At 36.9% G+C, this 18,060-nt stretch overlaps 1 protein-coding gene and 1 long non-coding RNA gene across 3 annotated transcripts in view; one reads left to right on the top strand and one right to left on the bottom strand.

Annotated features, from left to right (window-relative positions):
• LOC109047429 (TSC22 domain family protein 2-like) overlaps positions 1-13,832 on the top strand; it is a 28,470-nt gene extending 14,638 nt beyond the window's left edge. For both annotated transcript variants that reach the window (XM_042749885.1, XM_042749884.1), the window contains 2 exons: positions 11,193-11,244; positions 12,011-13,832. In XM_042749885.1, the coding sequence (XP_042605819.1) occupies positions 11,193-11,244; positions 12,011-12,283 (325 nt within the window). In that variant the 3' untranslated portion in view covers positions 12,284-13,832. The remainder of the gene's footprint in view (positions 1-11,192; positions 11,245-12,010) is intronic.
• On the bottom strand, positions 6,591-7,898 carry LOC122141768. The gene is made up of 2 exons (XR_006158089.1): positions 7,007-7,898; positions 6,591-6,788 (listed from the first exon to the last, which is right to left on the bottom strand). It is a non-coding gene; the product is annotated as an uncharacterized LOC122141768 (long non-coding RNA).
• Positions 13,833-18,060: the final 4,228 nt, after the last annotated feature.

Below are 18,060 nucleotides of genomic sequence, written 5' to 3'. Positions count from 1 at the left end.
TAGTTCACAGTCGGCTTATCCGACACTTAAAGTTCAATTGTGTGGTTACATCTACAAATAGACTTTAACCTGCATTATGTAGTGAAAATTTAAAATATATTCTGCAAATATCTACAAATAGCCCACATTATTTCAACTTGGATGAATGTTTTGAATGATTTTACTTAAGATATTGTCATATCATTTTATATGTCTAGCTTTAGGACCAAAGTCAAATCAGTGTTTTTAGAAGTTGGCTTAAAAATTACTTAAGAGTCCCTCCAATGGGTGCCATGTTCTTGTAATTAAGTAGCATTTTGACACTGGGCATTTACCACTTGACTTTTGCCATTTGCAGTGTTGACTGACTTAGTGTGCGGGTTGTTGAAAAATGATTCAATATTAGATTCATTCATTCAAGTGTTTTCAAAGTGTAGACTGAGACTCATCAGTATTTCCATCCTCATTTTCTCTGTAAAACAATGAATGCTTGCAGATTTAAATAAGCCTTTTAACTAAGCCATAGCATGCATTCTGCTAAACAGCAGGAGGCGCCTGTTGGAGTGCGTGTGGATGGAGGTGGTAACACCGGGTGATCCGCGTGAATCACAGGGGCCCACATGACTCCCACCAACGGTAGGAGGTCATTGATTCTAGGCCAGCTGTGTGCAGACCAAAAACATTATACAACAGCTCAACGAATCAATTAACAGCATCTCTCAAGACTCTGGACTTGTTTACAACAAATGGGTGTTGAGGATGAATCACTCATGACTCTGATTTCGAGCCGAAAGAACTACATGAATCTGAGGAAAGATACCCTCTGAAATACATTTTAAACCCATTCACACTGAACAAGTTTTTGCATTTGACTCTGCTGCTTCTTTTTATCTTTGCTGTAATCATGCTCTAAATCGAATTGCTTGACCGTTGCATGTGTGACTTTTGCAGCTTCTCGCGCATGATGTGGCATTCTGAAAATACACCTACTCAGTTTTTAGTAGTGATGCACCTAAATTTCAGCAGGTTTCAGATGAAAATTTTGCCTGCAACTGCTAAACATGTCAGCTGTGTGGAATGTAGAGCTGGTTGATATCTTTTTTTTTTTTTTAAACGATCTTCATTTTGATAAACTGAGATCTTTTATTCTGTGTTGTTTTCAGTTGATGCATGAACAAAACTAAACGTGATTTGTAACTCACCTAACATTAAATAATCACAATAAGCTTTGTGCACTGTTATTTGTGATATGAAACAAAGGTTTTCAAATTCAAAGAATGTCAAAATTCACACAAAAGCAAAATTCAAACAAATGTAATCATGTTTGTATGAATTTGCATACATTTTATTTAGATTGTTTATTTTTTTTTCACAATGCCTTCTAGGTGTTAAAAAACTTCAGATTTTTTAAAGTCGACAACAATGCTGTCTCGGTGTGAATAGGGCTTAAGCCTTTTTCTTAATGTAAGTTATTGCAGAATGTCTTGTAGGGGTTGCACAACTTCAGATTTTTTAAAGTCGACATTTATGCGATGGAAGTCGAGTCGACGTCGACTAGTCACTGCCCACATTTTTATTGCTCCTATAACAACTCATTTTTATCAGTTCTTTTGTTTTTGGGTCATTATATTTCCCACAGATTTGTATTTTTTTTTTTTTATGTAAATGATGCTCAAGTTCTAAAATGACAAAAAGTAATACCATAAAACTATCATACAAGAAGAAGAACTAGTGCACCATGAATTCTCATAGCTTTATTAGACTAAAAAGTCGGTGTTATTCACTGAAATTATTGACTTTCATCTTGTTTTTCTTTGGCATGTTCATGAGATAAGTAGATAGGTCCCGATTTGTGAACAAATCGTTGTTTTGAATCAAATCTTTTGGTGACTCAGTTGCTCTAGTTAGCAAATCAGATCCATTTTTGAGTTAAATTTACTGCATACAGCCACGTTGCACTACATTATTCCCAATTCCAAGACATACAGCGATGTTGCACTACAGGAGTCCCGAGTTCAAACCCTGACTCAAGGATCTTTCCCGATCCCGGCTCGATCCATTTGCAGTGATTATCAATTGGTTAGTCGCACAAAGCTGTCATATGACTTCAGAAATCATATGGACTACTTTAAGTGTTATTGTTCTTGTTGTGGTTTCACAGCTGAAGTCCTCGTTCATTGTTATTGCATGGGAAAAAGTGACCAGGATATTCAAAATGTCGTCTTTTGTGTTTCTCAGAGGAAAGTCAAGTCATACAAAACTACATACTCCATTTTAATCACCCCACAAATAAAAATTTTAAACACAATAAAAAATACATAATATCGTCTGAAAATGTCCAAGTCATGGTGTTAAAACACCAACCATCTTAAAGGCTTAGTTCACACAAAAATTAAAATTCTGTCATTAATTACTCACCCTCATGTCGTCCCAAACCCGTAAGACCTTTATTCATCTTCAGAACATGAATTTAGATGAAGAAGGTCTTATGGGTTTAGAATGACATGAGGGTGAGTAATTAATGACAGAATTTTCATTAACCCTTTAATCATTTGGAAAAAAAAATTTTAAAACTTGTTTGCACTTAAGATGGAAAATCATGTTTTCATATATAGCCTTAATACTCTGTGAGATCAAAATAATTTTTCGTATGTGTTCCTCCCCACGTCTATCAATTTTACTAATACCTGGTTCTTTTCTTAAGAAATTAGTTTCCCCATTTGTGTGCATTTAGACTGCCAGGAGGAAGTATCGGTTGGAATAGACTGGAATTCAAGTGTGTGTGTTTTGTTAGTCACGATGCAATATGCAGATAAGATTTGACGTCATACGCATAAACCATACTGTGTGAAATAGGTTGTTGAGAATGGGGTAATAAGATTTTGTCATGTCAACTGATATTAACAAAACTTGCAAGAACTACATGATTCATTCATAAGCTCATCAATACTAAACCTCTTGTAAATGACTGTTTAGTGAATTCAGCATTTTCATTTAACAAAACTGTGCAAACTGACTCTTAAAAAATAAAAAAGCACGATGCACAAGAAACACATTATAGGTTGTTTCTTTAACTTTGAAAATTACACCTGCTTTGCAAGTGTAGTGACTATTTAAAGTTGCATTTATGTATTTGTTCATATATGTGAACCAGTAGCCAACAATACATTGTATGGGTCAAAATTATCGATTTTTCTTTTATGCCAAAAATCATTAGGATATTAAGTTTAAAGGGGTAATCTGATGTGATTTAAAATTTTCCTTTCTCTTTGGAGTGTTACAAGCTCTTGGTCAATAAAGAAGATCTGTAAAGTTGCAAAGATTAAAGTCTCAAATCCAAAGAGATATTCTTTATCAAAGTTAAGACTTGTCCACGCCCTCCTAAAACGGCTCGTTCTAACACACCCCACATCTCTACGTCAGTATGTGGGAAGATTTGCATAACACCGCCCAGATGTTCACGCAAAGAAAGAAGGCGTACCTTCTATTCTCGTTGTAGTATTGTTGCCGCCACCGCCATGTCATATAGACACTGTGTTTCACTGTGAAAGCGAAACTACTTTGTTTGCCCTTCCAAAAGAGGACGATATCCACTTCGCCTTCCCTGAGATGATCCGTGCTGGTTGCTGAGGAAATACATCAACTTTGCACTGTGGATCGCTGAATCGTCTTTCACCGTGGACGAAGCGGCGTCCAGCCCGGGGTCATCACAGGTGGTTGCTGCAAGACCAAGGTACGCTCCTTCGTAGAATCCGCCTCAAGCCACCAGCCTCTGCTCTCTCAAGCCAGCCGCGGCTCACTCTAGGCCTCTGGCCTCTGCTCACTCAAGGCTGCAGTGTGTGACGCTGTTTTGTTTAGAAAGCTAAACTACTTTGTTTTTGCCTTCCAAAAGAAAACACGACTAGAAATCATGTTTATATCACGTTTATAATGGGTTTTATGTTTATGTCTCGTCGCTCCGGCTGGACAGGGCTTCACAATATGTTAAGAGGCACAACATTTCCGTCTTACGCTTGAGGCATTCGGCCAATCACAACGCGCTGGATAGCTTTGAAGGCGATTTCTCAATATTTAGATTTTTTTGCACCCTCAGATTCCAGATTTTCAAATAGTTGAATCTCGGCCAAATATTGTCCTCCTAACAAACCATACATCAATGGAAAGCTTATTTATTCTTTCAGATGATACATAAATCACAGTTTCAAAAAATTGACCCTTATGACTGGTTTTGTGGTCCAGGCTCACATATTTTTATTTTTCCATGGCACAATCTTGTTGATATTCACTTTATTAAAAGATAAGGATCTTATTTCCAAGTTAAGGAACTGCCTTTTCTGCCAAGAGTTAGTGGGATATCAGTGAATTCCACTGAATTTTGATCAAGATATATGTATTTGTAAATGGTTTCCTCAAATTCCGGATCCTTTGGAAATGGTGTATATATAGACTAACATGCACTATTCTGATGCAACTATTTTGACAATAAACAGGTGTTGACACCAGTTTAGAGCAGATGCAGTGGACACTAGGGACGACTTGATTGCAACACCTTTTTGACTCTAATTTAAAGCCCCTTTCCCACAGAGATTCCGGAAAATACATGGGTAATGTGTCCCGGCAATTTTTCCCAGATCATTAGATTTTGGTTTATTCACACTGCCAGTGATTTCCCGAAAATTGCGTTCACACACAACCCGTAAAGGTCCCGTAATGACACGTGACATCAGGATGTGACGTGTAATGTACGAGTCGAAAACGCTATGCCGCTAAGAAACGGGAAGAAGGAGAAGCAGCAAAGCGGAAGTGTTTTCATTGCTTTATAAACATGGCAGCTGATCAGCTACTTATGTATAATATGCTAATGCTCAAATTACATGTTTTTCGATACTGACTTCTTTTCGGAGAGTTAATGACGTAACGCGTACGCTGGAAGCAAAATTGGCTTTTGTTCTGTGGTGCTATGCTACCCCTGGCGAGTGCCGCACAATCAGTTGTCTTTTTGGTGTGGGGCTGTGGACTATTTGTACGCTGGTTCACGAAGTGACAGTGACATTGAAGAGAAAGCTTTTCAAACGTTTCATCTCCTTGCCCAAAGGGGAAGCTCTTCAAAACACTATAAATGGGTTCCCTTAACCTAAAACAACTACTATTAACCAGTGCCACATCCCTATTATTGCTCCCCAGGAAGATGCTGCAGCTTACTGCAATCGTAAGGGATGGCATTCAATTGTACTTCAAGCTGTTGTCGACCACAAGTTCTGGTAAGGATGTAGTCCCTAAGCTATTGTGATCTTTACAGAAATGTATGTTTTCACGTGTACAGATATTAACTCCATGTCTCCTGAACTAGCATCACAGATGTGTATGTGGGCTGGCCTGACATGACACTCTTGTGTTGTCCAACTCTCCTATTTTCCAAATGGCAGAATAACAGGGTGGCTACCTGTTTCCCCGTGAAGCAAGCAATGTTTGATTTACTGTAGTTTTTTTTCTGGTGATATTTTTTTAGATCAAGATGCAAGTGTATGCAACCACATTGGATGTTCACAATAGCATTTTACAATATTGCATTGTTATTTTTAAACAGAGCTCCATGATTGTGAACGAAGTCGAGGTTCCTGTCCATTTAATTGATGATGCTGCGTGTACCCCCTCCAAAAACTGGATTATGAAGGGTTTCACAAACCAACGAATGGTTGTCGAGAATGCCTTCGGGCGACTCAAAGGTCGATGGCAGTGCTTATTGAAGCGCAACACTGCTCTGATGTCTGATGTTGTCGCTGCTTGTTGTGTTCTGCACAATATTTGTGAGATGCGAGAAGAAATGTTTCTTGCTGACTGGAACATCACAGATGCTTTGCAAGAGCCTGCAAAAGATGTGTTCCAGGGAGTGGGAGGGCGTAATTCGGGAGGCTATGATGACTCTCCTCTAACTTGTTTACACTGTAACATGCACATCCATTTGTACTAAATGCTGGCAAATTACACACAAAAACAAATTACACATGTCAACGACTCAATAAAAAATGATTTATTTTTGAAGCACTATAAATTCTGTTGTACTTGTTTACATTGCTGCAATAATGGAGTGCACATACACGATATATGAGAAATGAACAATGTAAAAAGTTAAGGGAAAGGAAAGTACAAAAAGTACTCACATGCACATAATATAATAAAGACCCTAAAAATGGGTTGACCTAGAGCCAAAATATATTTAAAATAAACCAGAGCAAGTAGACAAATGTTTTACACCACAAAAACAAGACTAAACACCATACCAAGTGTTCAGTCGGTTACTTAATAATTTATACAGTGCAAATAATGGAGTGCCATTATATAGTAAAGCACAAATATAAATAATAATTTGCACACTAAAAATTTTGTTTATATAGATGCTAAAACTCTAGTACTATAAATTCTTCAGTAATTGCTAAACAACAACAGTTAACTATTAACACCACATAATCCTACTCAAGCTGTAGGAATGAGGATGATGACAACGGGGTGAACAAAGCTGTTGTCTGATGTGCTTTGTTGATGAACGCGGGCACATAATAGTGTGCTGGAGTTGGCATACAGTGTAGAATTTCACTCAAAAAACGGTTTAGGGTCTCCTGTAGCTCGCGCAGCATCTTCCTCCCTCCTCAGTCGCTTCTCATACTCCCTCTGCTCTGCCAACCGAACACGTTCCCTCTCCTCAAAGTCCCTGTCCATTTAGAAAAAGAGGTCCTTCACCTCTTTCACAATTAATTCAGTCCTAGACTGGCGTTTTCTGGCTTTTTTAGCAGGGGGTGGTTGAGGGGATTCTGCTAAGACAAAACACAATGTGGTTTTAATAACCTGAGGTAAACTTGTGATACATGGCAGACAAAGTACCAAGTAAAGGCAACAGGCACTTTAAACGCTCAAACTTGGCTTAATGCACAATTAATACACAATGATATTGGAGGACCCCGTAATAGTGCAGGAAGCATTTTACAATGTGTCCATGAGGAACACAATAGCTTATGGTTATGTAACTCACCTGAATTGCTTTCACTGGAAATTTCTTCGACTGTCTGACTGGAAGCACCGGGTGGACACCAAGGTACAAGAAGCAGCGGCAACTTCGGCAGAATTAGTCAGTTCTGCTGATAACTCATGTTCCTCATTCCTACACGGAGACAAGTCCATACTGCCCAGTAACGCTCCTGGGTTAGCCGAGTGGCTTGTTCCCTATATATTGTAACATAAATTGTAGAAAGGCCATTCTAATCTTCCGCTGCTGCTCTTTCCGTTGTGATCTGCACTTGGTGGATTTTTTTTCCGCAGAGACTTGAGTTGACTTATTACCTGTGATTTCTTAATTGAGAAACCACGCTGTTGCATTTAGTTTTTAATTTGCTCATACACAACTGGATCACACACAACTGGATACTGAAGAGTCCTGTTGTCTCCAATTCGGTCCAGTTTGCGCATATTTCTGTTTATTTATTTTACGTGAATGCCACTCTCTGCATTTAAAACATCGACTAGCCCCTCTGGCACTGCAGGGTTGAATTATTAGCTGTGTCTCATTTCGAAGGCTGCGTCCTCTGGACGTCGCATCCTCTGAAAGATTCGTATACGGAGTATCCTCATCCCAGAATTAAACGAGATGGCCTTCGTAGGATGGGCGGAAAAGGAAACGGGAAGTATCACATTGCTATGCCAACACATTCATAGCGTTGTTGCGCTCTCATGCTAATTAAATGTACTATACCAGAGGGTTAAACAAATTAACAATTTCTTGCCTTGCTATTAAAGAACTGTTCTCAAAATTTAAAAATCACTCAACACTTTTAATCCTGTTTACCACATCTACCAATTGAGGTAGTACGACTTAAAGAAGAACTTGAAAATACTCATATTTAAACCACACCTTCACTTGAGTGTAATGTTACATCTGCCATTGCCGCCATTTTTTTTTTTTTTAATAAATTAACATTTACATTTATGCATTTAGCAGATGCTTTAAAGCGTCTTACAGTGCATTCAGGCTATACATTTATTTTTTACCAGTATGTGTGTTCCCTGGGGATTGAACCCACAACCTTTTGCGCTGCTAATGCAATGAGCCACAGAGAAATAAATGACGTTTGTTTACAGTGACGCAAAGATTTATGGGTTATCTGTAGAAGGAGACACCTCATGCGTCCTCTGAATTCCTGTGAAAGGTCGCATTCGAAGTGTCCTGTTTGCTTTTCGGAAATGAGACGGCCTCGGTGACGTATGCAGCCTTCGATTGTGACCTCCAGAGGGCGCAGCCTACGAAATGAGAGACAGCTATTGAAAACACCCGCTATGTCAACACTACGACACATCCGTTACGCCATTGGTCCACACAGGGCACCTTCCGGGATTGAGCCCGGGAATGTTACTAGGTCCCCAACCCGGGATCGATCCCGGAATCAATCCTGGGATGTGTTTGCGTTCACACAGGCGACAGGAACTCCGGCAGTTGTCTGGGACCAATGTGCATTGTGAAAGGGGTTTGAGAGGACTGCAGAAGTGACTGCTTTTTTTATGCTAATACATTCATGAAATTGTTTCACACGTGAAAGCTTCTGATTGCCAGCCGTTTAATGGAAGATTCTTGTAGTCTAGGATACGTCTGTTCATTTTGACAGCACTTTTTCTTTTCAGGTTTTGTTTATCGCCTGAAGGGAATGCATTAGTTGCACAGGTTGTGAAATTTAGGGACACTTGATGCGGTTTGGGAGACACCTGTGATCTGCGGCTGCATGTGTTGGTTTGCATGTACACGTCTGTTTGACATGCCTGCGATCCAGTTCAGGATCCCTGGTAAGGATGAGAGAGAATAAGATCTAGAAAGCACATGCATCCCAGAAAAAAGTCTTAAGCTTGTTTTTGTGACCACTGAGTACACAAAATTAGATTGGAGGCTGGTGACTTCTTTGCGGTCAACGTCCTTGAATGCATTACATAACACCGTTTTTATTGAAAAACACTCAAGTAATGACCTTTTTGTGTGTGTGTGTTGAATTCATTTTTGTGTTCGTTTAGGGACCAATTCTTATATAAAGAGTTTAAAATTCAAGGAATGCTTTTTGTTCACTTTTAACCAATTTATAATTGATTTCAGATTTGTGCATGTTAAGTATTTGCATAATTAGTCAAAACGGATCTTCCTTTCCATTGTAAATCATATATATATATATATATATATATATATATATATATATATATATATATATATACACACTACAAGTCAAAAGTTTTGAATAACTGTTTGTATAAATTCAAAAAAACTTTATAAAGTTTTAGGTTTTTCTTTCAAAGGTTATGTATTTATTTGCTGATTTATTCAAGAAGTCTCTTCTGCTTACCGAAGCTGCATTTGTTTGTTCAGAAATATACTAAAACGGTAATACTGTGAGATATTGTTACAATTTAAGATAACTGTTTTGTTTTATTTTACATTTTTTTATGTAACATCCAGCATCCTAAGCATCACATGAGCCTTCAGAAATCACTCAAATAATGTATTTTCTAAATCTTCCTGACTGTTTCCTAAAATGTGCCCCTGGAGCACAAAAGCAGTCTTAAGTCGCTGTTAAATATCTGTAGCAAAATTCAAAAAAAAATCAAAAATACAAAAAATATCTCAAAATTATCCCAAAAATTTTAATCAAAAAATCATTAGATTAGGATATTAAGTAAAGATCATGTTCCATGAATATATTTTGTAAATTTCCTATCGTAAATATAGCAAAACTTAATTTTTGATTAGTAATATGCATTGCTAATAACCTCATTTGGACAACTTTAAAGGCAATTTTCTCAGTATTTTGATTTTTTTTTTTTTTTTTTTTTTTTTGCACGCCCCCAGATTCCATATTTTCAAATAGTTGTATCTCAGCCAAATATTGTTCTATCCTATCCTAAAGCTTATTTATTCAGCTTTCAGATGGATTTCGGAATAAAAATAAAGATAAACTTTAATAAGGGAACTCCCGACCCAATCCCAGACGAGGAAACACGAGTAGGATGCTTGCTGACGCGTGGCCCCGCCTCTCGGGTGACGTCACTCGCGGCCACGCCCCTGACAGAGCACAGATTCCTTAAATCCCGAAGAGCGCCTTCAGTACTAACAGTAACACACTTGTGTATCTGAGACTAAACGACTACCAACATGCGCTGCAGAATGAGTTATTGTCTGCCGTACTCTCCTGGATCCTCTCCTTCATACTCGGGGAGGTTATTATCATACAGAGCACGATGCAGGTAAACGTTATGGATTTATAATAGGGTTGAAACGCGATGCTTTTTTCATTATTTTCCTGAGATAAACTCTTTAATGCCTTCTGATGTGCTTTGGGTGTCTTCTCAGAAAAGACGCTTCGTTTCTTAGTTTTATTAGTTAAGTATGATTGCTGTAAAAACGTTTGTGTTAAATGTGGGTTTATTATGTGATATTATTATTATGTTAGATTGGTGAATGTTGTGTTGTGTTGCGGGATAAGCCCATAAGGACACGTACGTCACGTACGCAGTGTTTGAGCTCATCTACTTCTAAAAACGTGCAGGTTGTACATTTATACTAAACCTCTCCTGCATGCGAGGTGTTTGTTAAGCGAAGTGTAGTTATTTAGTATCAGTTTACTTTAAAGCCTCGACTGATTTGATGGTAGAAATCAAAGCAGCCGTTCACGGAGCTTTATTGCGCAATCAAAAGACGGAACGAGGAGTAAAACCGAGCTCGAGAGTCTCCAGGAGCGTTTATAATAGATGTACTGTTTTTAACTGGACATAAACACGCGACCCATGGGCCTGACGCGCGTTTTCACTGATGGGAAGCAAGAACGCGTTCTGTGTGAACGGCACTAACAGTACTGAAGAACGTCTTAATGCTCTCTATGTTTAGTATTCTGCAGTAGTTGTGGAGATATTCCTCATGCGTAATGGAATAATGTCAGGTTGTTTTGGATGTGCATGCCTGGTTTCTCTTATCTCTGAGCACTCAACACGTGTGTGATTTAATATGATACCTGCTGATAAGCACAACAAGGAAATGTCATCTTAATGTACCATTCGGCGCACTTGTTAGTTGGAAGTGTGATTTCACTGATATGATGTAACGAGCCTGACGGGACTTGACAAATATTCCTCGGAAGAGATCACAATGTAAACTCATGTTTTTGAGCATAGTCTTTGTTTTCTTTCTGCAGTGCCTCTGGCGCCAGTGTTGTGGCCATTGATAACAAAATTGAGCAAGCTATGGTGAGTATTTTATTTAGTTATTTTCTTTTTTTCTCAAATATGTTAATGCATTTATCAGTGAATTAAAAATAATATTTTACTTGGGGCATAAAGGAAAGAACTGTTAAGTTTATATAACTGTCATGATTTTATTATAAATAAAACTATATATATATATATATAAGAAGAAAACTTTCTGAAGTTCAATAAATGTCAAATAATTTGACCTTTTATGACAAGGTAATTAAACTTAATACAGTATGGTGCAATTAATAATTCATGGTATTTGTAAACAATACTTTTATGCCTTTTGGAAAAGGATCAGGATGTGTACAACCTTTTACTTTTATCTGTTTATTTTTATTGACTTAGTGATTTTTTTTTATTTTTATTTTTATTTTTTTTTATTGTTATACCACGTGCCATTTTTGCAGTCAGTAAATTGAAAGTTTTTCAAATCCATATGAAACTTGAATAAATATCAGGAGTACATTTATAATAACTTGCATTTATCATGAACAGACTCAATGTAATAAATCCCATTGTTAGGAGAAAAAGGTCTTCCATTTTAAAAAAAAAAACTAAAACATGTTATATAACACAAGTGCTGGTAAATTTATCATTTGAGAGTTTTAAGCAAAAATAGATCTGATATAATTTACGAAAATCTTTTCTTGCCGTAAAAATAGCCACAGAAGCTGGCATGACACACACAAACACACACCAAACAATCCAAGAACTTGCATCTGAAACACTTCCTTGACCATCGCTGTGCTCTTCTCCTCAGGATCTTGTGAAGAGCCATTTAATGTACGCGGTGCGCGAGGAAGTGGAGGTCTTGAAGGAGCAGATCAAGGAGCTCTATGAGAGGAACTCAGTTCTGGAGAAGGAAAACGCAGTATTAAAATCTCTGGCCAACACTGAGCAGCTGACCCAGCTCACCTCTCAGCTCAACCACCTCGGCAGCACTTCACCCCCGCAGACGGCGGTCAGCACCATCCTGCAGGAAGGAAGCACACTCGTGGCCTTGCCCCCGCAACCCAACGTGTCCACAGCGTGAAGGCCCGCCATCGCCGGATTCATCATAAAAAAAACTAAACACAAAAACATCCAATCTGCAAAAGAGACTTTGGTTTGCTAATTGCGGAGAGCCATGCTTCGTTATACGTGCTGCTTGGCTTTCCCCGTATTAGACAATCATTTTGGGAGAAGCTAATTTGGCTCCACGATGGGTGCGGTAGCTTTCCGTGGGAACGGGCTGCTGGCAGGCGCAGGCAAATGCAAAAGAGTGGAGATTTAGCAGGAAGCTAAACGGCGATTTAGATCTGGAAACGGAGAGCAACTATCATGGGAAGCTTGGCAGAGCCTACAGCACGAGTCCTGTTTAGTTTTACTGTTTGCGTATATTTATTAGAGGGCTGCTATTTTCATAATGTAAATGAACAATGTAACAGAGATCTATTATATATGTATATCTAAAGAACCGTTCTTTTGGTTTCTGAAATGTAAGATACTTGTTTAACAAGGCAATAATGTCCCCATGGCACAGTTCCAACACTAAAAGTGATTCAACAACATTGCTGGTGGAGTCCTGTATAGTTGAGTTGGTTCGGGGTTGAATGTACATGTGTGTGTGTATAGATTGTAAAGTATTAAAGAGTTTAGCCAGTTGTACAGGTGAGCAGCAGTTATCAAGTATTTTCCTTTCGGATTTTATTAAGTATACTCGCTATACTTTCCCTAAGTACTTCAATTCTGGCTTTTCAGTTCGTTTTGTAATTTCAGTTCGGGATGGGGGAAGAAGCTGTGAATTAGTTTGTACAATGTATTTGTAACCAAAGAAGAAAAGCTGTGTACGTTTGTTTTGTAACGCACATTTTCTTTTTTGATTGTTCGCTCGCGCCTTTTTTTTTAAACTTCGTCACCTTTTGTTTCTGATTAGCATGTGCTGCATGATCTATCAGACTATTTTCTTACTTCATGTTTTTATTCATCATAATTTAAGCAGTCTGTGAACGATATTTGATTATGGGCGGTGCAGGGTGATTTTTGGAGGGAAAAACCCAGTATAAGGTTAACAAAAAAAAATGAATAATGATCTGTTTTCATTTGCATGGTGTTGTAAGACTTGACGTACAAACAAATGTTTATTACATGCAGAAAATGTAAAAAAATAAAAGCCGATTTATATTTCCAGGTATAGTTTACACTGATAACCTTCAAAGAAAGATAACATAATCATCGTAATGAAATCAAAGCCGCAAAAGTGTTCACAGATGCCATTTATGTGTAGGGCATGTCCTGTCTTTTGTGCCTCTTGTAATATGGATGCAGCGATCTGGTTTATTTTTATTTTTAATTTTTTTTTTGCCCAGTTTGAGCCAAACAGAAATATTGTACAATCACTGTACATCGGTCTGAAATTTTTAGGTTTGCTTGGTTTTTCTTTTTTTTTGTTGAAGGAAATGTAGTATACGAGCAAAATGTGTTGTACTTGATCACTGAGCCTTTGAGAATATCTTAAACATACCCTTGTAATGTGTTGTTTCGAAAAGTTGAGTTTTCTGTCAGAAATAAATTGCTGTTCCATCGAGAACTAAACCATTTTACATGCTTTGCTGTATTCTTGTGCTTCACTCACACAACAAACATTATCTGACATGGATTGCTAACCTTTTAAAGACGAGTTTCGCACGCACTTAGCTAATTAAACATGGACATGCCATGGCCTTATTTAAAGGTTATTTAAAATGTATACTGACCAAGGATGATAACTATAACGATAAAGATAAAGTATTAAAAGTCATTCTAAATTTAACAATCCACACCACAACTGTAAGGATAAAGACATACTAATATAATTGGAATCACACGGTTGTAGCTGTTTAACAATAAAACCACTGACAGCCAATCAGAATCCACCCGACTTAAAAGAGTGTGAGCATTTAAATGTGGAGTAAGCACAGAGCCCCGCACATAGTATGCAGGAAAAAAATAGCAGGCTAAATCGTGTGCACGTTACTAATTCATTCCCTCAATGTACTAAGACGTGAACACGATAACTATTTAGTTCACTCGATTTATAAATGGCGCACACAATTTACTATTTAGTTCACTCGGTTTATAAAAATTACACACAAGATTTACTATTTCGTTCACTATTTCGTTCACTCGATTTATAAATGATGCACACGATTTACTATTTCGTTCACTATTTCGTTCACTCGATTTATAAATGGTGCACACAATTTACTATTTCGTTCACTCGATTTATAAATGGTGCACACGATTTACTATTTCGTTCACTCGATTTATAAATGGTGCACACGATTTACTATTTCGTTCCCTCGATTTATAAATGGTGCACACGATTTACTATTTCGTTCACTCGATTTATAAATGGTGCACACGATTTACTATTTCGTTCACTCGATTTATAAATGTGCACACGATTTACTATTTCGTTCACTCGATTTATAAATGGTGCACACGATTTACTATTTCGTTCACTCGATTTATAAATGGTGCGCACTATTTACTATTTCGTTCACTCGATTTATAAATGGTGCACACGATTTACTATTTCGTTCACTCGATTTATAAATGGTGCACACGATTTACTATTTCGTTCACTCGATTTATAAATGGTGCACACGATTTACTATTTTCGTTCACTCGATTTATAAATGGTGCACACGATTTACTATTTCGTTCACTCGACTCATAAAATAAACACACCACACGATTTACTTTCACTCGATTTATAAATGGCGCACACAATTTACTATTTAGTTCACTCGGTTTATAAATGGTGCACACGATTTACTATTTCGTTCACTATTTCGTTCACTCGATTTATAAATGGTGCACACGATTTACTATTTCGTTACTCGGTTTATAAATGGTGCACACGATTTACTATTTAGGTTCACTCGATTTATAAATGGTGCACACGATTTACTATTTCGTCTCACTCGATTTATAAATGGTGCACACGATTTACTATTTCGTTCCCTCGATTTATAAATGGTGAACACGATTTACTATTTCGTCCCCTCGATTTATAAATTGTGCACACGATTTACTATTTCGTTCCTTCGATTTATAAATGGTGCACACGATTTACTATTTCGTTCACTCGATTTATAAATGTGCACACGATTTACTATTTCGTTCACTCGATTTATAAATGGTGCACACGATTTACTATTTGTTCACTCGATTTATAAATGGTGCACACGATTTACTATTTCGTTCACTATTTCGTTCACTCGATTTATAAATGGTGCACACGATTTACTATTTCGTTCACTCGATTTATAAATGGTGCACACAATTTACTATTTCGTTCACTCGGTTTATAAATGGTGCACACGATTTACTATTTCGTTCACTCGATTTATAAATGGTGCACACGATTTACTATTTCGTTCACTCGGTTTATAAATGGTGCACACGATTTACTATTTGTTCACTCGATTTATAAATGGTGCACACGATTTACTATTTCGTTCACTCGATTTATAAATGGTGCGCACTATTTACTATTTCGTTCACTCGATTTATAAATTGTGCGCACGATTTACTAATTCATTCCCTCAATAGTAAATCGAGGGAACGCAATAGTAATCGTGTGCACGTTTTAGTACATCGAGGGAACGAATTAGTAAATCGTGCGTACAATTTATTTATTTTTTCTTGCATGTCATGTGCGGGGCTCCGTAAGTAAGCGATTTCTGAGAAAAAAATATGAAAAAACCCACGCCCAACTTAAAATGACCACGCCCTTATTTGATAGCCCCGCCCCTTATTCACGAACATTCTATGCAACACAAGCACCTCCCCATCGCGTATGGACACGCCTCCTTATTCCCGATTGGCTATAACAAGTGTGTTTTGGCGCTCGGTCCGATCCACTTTCTAAAGTGTGAAACTCCTAACTACGTCAGCTTTAAACTGTAGTGCCTGCTTCTAATAAACAGAACATTATGTTTTGCTGTGAACACTACTATAGTTATGATTCTTGGTGTGAAATGGCCTTAATTTCCATTCTTCCATTCCACTGCGCGACTTTTATTTTCTGTGTAAATGTGCTAGATGGACTTTGAGCATCTGATCCCACTCCCAAGCCTATACGTCACTATGACATCAGCCAATCACGTTACATGGTCGGAAACGCCCCTCCGCGTTGGCCACGCCCACCGATCAGGTAACTCCCATTACTTTCCTGCAGAGCTCTAAACGTGAAAGCACGGCAACCAATCAGAAAGTAGCAGCCGTGGCCGCAACCAATCAGATGACAAGCTAGTGACATCAGCGTTGACATTTATGATCGGGAGTTTGCTATTAACTGTAATATTAACAAACGCCAGTGTAATGCGACATATTTAAAATTAATTCGTGACATTTATAAATAGCATCAGTGCAGCTATATTAGGTGTCTAACATTAGTACATCAGCTGTGGACTGTGGGATATATTTACGCTAATAGTAAGCAATGAATGACGATAGCAGTGTGAACGCTGCAAAGTTCATCAGGTATGAAGCGAACTCAACCCACACAATATAACAGAGCCACTATTCAGAACAGATCATAAACAGTGCAGAGTTCATCCTTCAAAAGCGAAATGGAAATATGCTGCCCTTGGCTCTAACTGTCGTCAATGCAGAAAGGCTTGAAATGTCTTAATTCCCCTGTGCCTGTTATAACCCGAACCCCTGTCTGGAAACCACTGTAGTTCAACAGCGCCACCGTGTGGACACGAGTGAAGCTGAGAGCAGCGACAGACGCCTTCTCTCATCGCTTGGGTCTGTATTTAAAATCAGTCACGCTTTGGTTGTTTCACGACTATTTGGCTTTAAATATGCTTAAATATTTAAATTGCATTTAAATGTAATCAGAATTAAAATGAATGTAATGTAATAAATGAAATATAAAAATGAATGCAAAATAAATTAATATGCCAAATAAACAAAAACGAAATCCTTCAATAATATTTTTTTTGCTTTACATATAATTTACATTTAATTTATAATTAAAATAAATTAAATATAAAAGTAAATGCAAAATAAATTATGTATACAAAATAAATGAAAACTAAATTTTTCATTAATACATTACATTTACATTACATTATCCAAAGCGACAATGCAATGATATACAAGTGCTAATACTTGCTTCGAATATAATTTATATTTAATTAACAAATTAAATAGCTTATAATAAAGTAAATAAATTTATATTTTGCTTTAAATACAATTTAAATGTTGCTAATTAATAATAAAAATAAATAAAAACAGTAGGCCTAAATGAAATATAAACATAAATGCAAAATAAATGAAACGTACCAAAAAAATAAAAAGCTAAAATGTTTGATTTCAAATACAATCCAAATTTAATTCATAATTAAAATAAACGCAACGAAATAAACAATAGAAAAATTAATGCAAAATAAATGAATATACTACCAAGTTTTAAAAATAAAAACGAAATAAAAACTTTTCAGATTGTTCATAGATATTTTGTTTTAGATACAATTCAGATGTAATTCATTATTCAAACAAACGATATAATAAATGAAAAATAAAAACACATGCAAAATAAATGAAATATACCAAAATATAAAAACCAAATTGTTTATAAATATTTTGTATTGAATATAATTTAAAGGTAATTAATAATCAAAATCTAACGAACTATTAATAATGCAAAATCAATACAAAAAAACATTTATGAATTAAATATATAAAAGAACACCCGTAGCTGGCGATTTTACTTCATATTATTTAATTACCTAATATTGAATCTAATATATTATGGGGACATTAATATGTGCT

The sequence above is a fragment of the Cyprinus carpio genome, chromosome B22 (assembly GCF_018340385.1).
Source record: "Cyprinus carpio isolate SPL01 chromosome B22, ASM1834038v1, whole genome shotgun sequence".
NCBI lineage: Eukaryota > Metazoa > Chordata > Actinopteri > Cypriniformes > Cyprinidae > Cyprinus > Cyprinus carpio.
Note: the sequence above shows the minus strand (reverse complement) of the source record. Positions and strands in the feature narration are given on the sequence as shown.